The sequence below is a fragment of the Urocampus carinirostris genome, chromosome 11, assembly GCF_059441175.1.
Source record: "Urocampus carinirostris isolate Australia breed hairy pipefish chromosome 11, RoL_Ucar_1.0, whole genome shotgun sequence".
In the NCBI taxonomy this organism is placed as follows: Eukaryota; Metazoa; Chordata; class Actinopteri; order Syngnathiformes; family Syngnathidae; genus Urocampus; species Urocampus carinirostris.
The window spans coordinates 28,951,343-28,956,325 of record NC_142359.1 but is presented as its reverse complement, the minus strand read 5'-3'; the positions used below and the strand labels follow the sequence as shown (position 1 = coordinate 28,956,325).

Sequence of the window (4,983 nt, the reverse complement as noted above, 5' to 3'; positions counted from 1 at the left end):
TTAATTTTTCTTGTGGATGAATTGCGCGAGAATATGCACAAAGATTAAGGGACGCGGGTACAAACATTTTCTTGCTAGAGGCTGATGAAGCAAGAGAGACCTCACAGACACATTTCAGTGTCTGTAACCTTGTGAAGACGGTTTTGTAAATCGTTTTCTTCTTCCACATGTTATTTTTATTCAGGGTAAGTTATCAAAGTAAAGGCTGGAGAGATGAGCATGTCCGTTGAATGTTTTAGTTACAGAATATTCTGGGCACGAATTAGACACAGACAATGGCGGTGGACAGTTCACAAATGCAAAGACTAAGGTGATCCATAAGCTGATTATTAATCTACTTTGCATTTACAATGTTATAGGGATCCCAGGATTAAATATAGCAATTTACGGCTGAAGATAGCCTAGTCACTGTTGTGTGTGTCGGGGGGAGAGGGTTTCTTGCTCAATCCCTCAACCTTTGCCTGAGCGGCTCAATTGTATTTTTTAAGCAGGGATAAGAATTGGAATTTGCTTCATTTGATCTGCCACCCCGCGCTCGTAGTCAGGAATGTAGTTGTTTATTTAAAATGCTCTTCCCTTGAAACGTCAGATAACTTTTTTATTGAATAAGTATGAAAAGATAAGGTGTCTAAACAATGGCCAGGTGACATTCAGGACTTGAGCTGATCCCATCTCATGAGTTGAAATTTAGGTTTCCCGTCTCTGTGTTCTTTATACTGTTCAAAAAAGTAATATGAAAGACCTACAGTGGTTTTCAAGGCTACTTTTGGATACCAAGTAAAAACACAACTCATGTTACATAATTACGACTAAATAAATGGAAAAGTCTCATCTCATCTCATCTCATCTCATTAGCCGTACCGCTTCTCCTCATTAGGGTCGCGGGGGGGGGCTGGAGCCCATCCCAGCCATCTCCGGGCAGTGGGCAGGGGACACCCTGAACTGGTTACCAGCCAGTCGCAGGGCACACAGGGACAGACAGCTCATTCGCTCATTCACACCTAGGGACAATTTGGACCGGCCAATTCACCTGAAATGCATGTTTTTGGAACGTGGGAGGAAACCGGAGTGCCCGGAGGAAACCCACGCAAGCACGGGGAGAACATACAAACTCCGCACAGGAAGTCTGGAGCTGGATTTGAACCCACGACAGGTTCCCGAGACATTAACTGTGCCGCACAAGCGCTAACCACTGCGCCGCCGTGCTGCCCTAAATGGAAAAGTAATAAATGAAAAAGTTATAGCATTATTACTAAATATAGACAGACATAATTTAATATTACAACAACGTGAATGTAAATGCCTATGGTACAGTATGTAAATGAAACTGTCTCAATTTGAGTTCAAACTATGGATCTAACTTATAGTAATAAGTGATGAGAGTGAGCAACTACATCCTGTGTCGTTGTGGCCTTTTCTCGCCCTGTGGTTGGTATCTCGCTTCCTGAATGTGAGGCCAAGGGGTGCCTGTGAGTCGCGTCTATAGGAGTAGAAGCTTTTATTAAACAGGTAAAGGAGTTTTGTGCCAGTCTTGGACCTGGATTTGAGCTCCAATTTTGGTGGACTGCAATGAAGATGAGCCCACGACTCTTGCTACTGGGTGGGTGCAGACACAGACCTTGTGTATTAGGTGTTCAACGTTTCTCCATGTTTATAAGAAGTCTCCAGATGTAGGTTAACACCGTTGATCTTTCCAGTTTTAGCGACAGCGTGTGATTGCCAAACAACAAACCAAACAGCAATGCTAAGGAACTATACCTCAGGTACAGTCAAAAAAGTTTTGAAAAATGTTTTTTTTTCATACCAGTAAACATCTCAAGACAATGACTCTATGTTTGTTTATCACGCTAGTGTCAACTTTCATTGACAGACCAACAACACAAACGGCATCTCATCAAAATTTGACTTCGGCCAATCATATGGAGGTTTCATCAACAGCCAAGGTGCCACTGGTATTTGGATTTCTAGAAATTGGTTCGCAAACTACTCAGGACCATGTAAAATAATTATTGGTTCTTCAGTGGCCACCAAGATGTTTCTTAAAATCCATTTATTCTACTTTAATCTTTGCGCTTCAAATACCACGGCCTCGGTACATTCAAAATTATTCTGCAATGCATTCTCCCTGACTGACTTTTAATAAGAGAAGTGGCCCGCAAAGCACATTTTTTCTTTCCGTTCAGGCTGCCAAAGCGTGGCATTGTGGCTAGACTAAAACGGTTATATCTTGAGTGGCGTCCGAAAGAGTAAATTTGTGTCATGAGCGGGTGCAGTTTTTTCAGCCTCAAATAGCCCCCGTGCAGCTGCAGTACATTATCTCCTGTTGAATTTTGCTGCAATGGGGGCACGACAAAGTATAGGTTAACAGTGTGGGGGGGATTGGAGGTCTATCGCAGATTTTCAGATATTGCACAGGATTCTGATCCCTATTTACCGCGACAAACGAGGGATTTCAATATTATCACTCGCAAAATAAAGGTAAATGAAAGCTGAAAGCAATCATTTTAACTTTTTACATTTTTTATCAGAAAAAAAAACGCCCATCCGTTTGGAGAGGCTTTGCTTTAACCTCAATGTCATCAAAAAAAAATATTGAATCTCATTGAATAGGAACTCTCACCTGGAACACAAGAAGAAAGGAAGACGTCATGTGACAAAGTCAATAACACTCGCGAACATACGCCCATAACTCCAGCAGAGGACATGGGCTTCATTTCTACAATCACATTGAATGTCAAGACTGAGGGTAAAGTCACAACTGCCAGAACAAGTGAAGGGCCATACTGACACTGGGGTTCTCTTTCAGCACCCCTTGCAGGCTCTTCAGCATTCTGGGGTAAGAGCTATACCATTTTGATATTTCGTTAGGACCCATGACAAGATGTCACTCTCTTATCTTAGGGTACACTCTCCTGGTGTTGCTGCTACTGGTGATCATCATCCTTCTCATAATCATCTGCCTGCTGAGGAGGGCATCTCGGGTTGGAGTGGCACGTCGGCTCCCCTTTGAGGACTGATAAACTGATCTTATGGTTTCTTGCAGAGATATTCATTTGACATACGGCGTGAGGCCGCTACCAATCATGTAGAAGTCCCTGCTGGCAATTTTGAGCTCCTCTATACGGACGACAAAGGTGAACTCTAAATGAGTGGTTTCCCAATCGGGTACATCTGACCTGGGAATACTCGAAAACAATTAAAGGGGTACTTGACATTGAAAACAAATACTGAAATCCTTCTCTAGTTTGCGTTTTTGTACTTCGTGTTTGTGATAAATTATCTCCAATCGCATATTGCTGCGAGCATTTTTGTCCAGCCTGGTGGCTCTTTTATGACGTTCTCTCCATTATGAAGTGAACTGCATTCCTGTGGCCACGATCCATTATACCTGATCACATATTTTTGGAAGCAGGGACTAGCAGAGCTCACTTTTGTCAGGCCTGGTAGCCTACTTTCTGCTCTGTTCAACAGAAAGTGAACTGAACTCCTGCAGGTATGATCAATTTCCCCCGATCACATATTGCTGGGAAGAAAACCAGCATAGTGCCTTTTTTAAGGCTTGGTGGGTCTTTTTTTCAGTAATTTCCACTTAAAGTGAACTGCACATATGTGGCCAGGGTCCATTGTCTACAATCCCATATTGCTGCAAGCAGAGACAGGCATTGGGGAATTTTGTCATTATGCGTACTATTTTGGTCTACCGAAGATTAAATACATTATCCCTGCTTAGATATTTTTGAGAGGACAGGCCGGCAAGGCGCATATTTTTTCGTTGTTTTTTTTCAGTATGGGCTGCTGTGTGCCATTGTGACCCACCTAAAATCATTTGCGCTGTTTTGGCCACGATTCATTATCCCCAGTCAATTGTTGCTGTAAACTAGGAGTCGAGGAAGCAAATTTGTGTCATGTGTCTTTCTGCCCAAAATTAATAGCACTCATGCAGCTGCGATCCACTAAAAATGCCCCGGAGTCGCGATACAGATATTAGCTTATCGCAGTGGGTTCCCCTTTAATTAATAGTATAATACTTAATAGTATGTGGGTAATATTGAAAACTAAACAGAAATTTCGGAATCAGTTAATAGAGTGACTGTTAGTCCGACACCAGTTGGAAAATAATAGATAATTCTCTCAATTCTTTGTTCTTACCTGAAAAAACTTAGAGACCCCTTGTGTGTATCCCTTGTCGCCCGTGCCTGACAAAACTGCTCCACAAGCTGAAGAACACGGTAATGTAAAATAACTTAAATTCGGTCTTGTGTAAGCCAAATCTGACTATCCATTATCTCTGCAGAACCGCCAAAGGAAGTGGACATAAACCACTCTACGGTTTCCATGGTCGGAGCTTCCGATCAAGCAATCTTGGCTCGTTTAACGGAGAAGTATAACTCGTTGGGTACTTCTGATATGAATTCCGTTCAAGATGATGTCACCTCACGTGAGTAATGAAAATATCTTACTGAACGCTTCAAATTTGTGCTGGACATTTTCTGGTTCTATGTTCTGTTTAGCAGATTTTAACGGGTTGCTAGCCAAAAAGGACCCAAGTTTGCCAATAGAGATCAAACTGTTCATCCCCTCTCCTGAAGCTTCGTTGTCCTCAGCCTCATCCTCTCTTTCCTGTTTGAATGGATAAAATTTAAAGAAGCTTTTTGTTTATTCATACCACTGACATACTCTGAAGGCATGATCGAAAATATGTACAAATAATCTCCATAGAACTTGTTGCCTTTGATGCAAAATAATTGTTTTGTTGGTTTAATAAACTTCAGAAACATTTCTCTCTTCTGACTTATACTTTGTTAAAGTGGAAGCCAAATCAAAGAATTTTCTCAAACTATTATATTGTACAGTATTGTAAACCCGAGTTTATTGGAGTTAATGGGGATCAAAACCTCCCACCAAATGCAAAAATATGGAAAGAAGCACCCTCCCCCAGTTGTAACATGCGTTCTGCCGGCCACTGCTTGTAGCAATGGTCGA

General features: G+C 41.9%; 1 protein-coding gene across 2 annotated transcripts; it reads left to right on the top strand.

Annotated features, from left to right (window-relative positions):
- Positions 1 to 1,456: 1,456 nt before the first annotated feature.
- Positions 1,457 to 4,779, top strand: LOC148357018 (uncharacterized). 2 transcript variants are annotated; one of them, XM_088347750.1, is made up of 10 exons: positions 1,457 to 1,600; positions 1,698 to 1,763; positions 1,852 to 1,943; positions 2,611 to 2,746; positions 2,807 to 2,836; positions 2,902 to 2,981; positions 3,044 to 3,134; positions 4,164 to 4,229; positions 4,295 to 4,438; positions 4,515 to 4,779. In XM_088347750.1, the coding sequence occupies exons 1-10, from the start codon at positions 1,570 to 1,572 to the stop codon at positions 4,634 to 4,636; spliced, it is 858 nt and encodes a 285-aa protein (XP_088203876.1). In that variant the 5' UTR covers positions 1,457 to 1,569; the 3' UTR covers positions 4,637 to 4,779. The 2 variants fall into 2 exon arrangements, with proteins under 2 accessions (XP_088203876.1, XP_088203875.1); XM_088347749.1 differs by having other exon boundaries at positions 4,512 to 4,779.
- Positions 4,780 to 4,983: the final 204 nt, after the last annotated feature.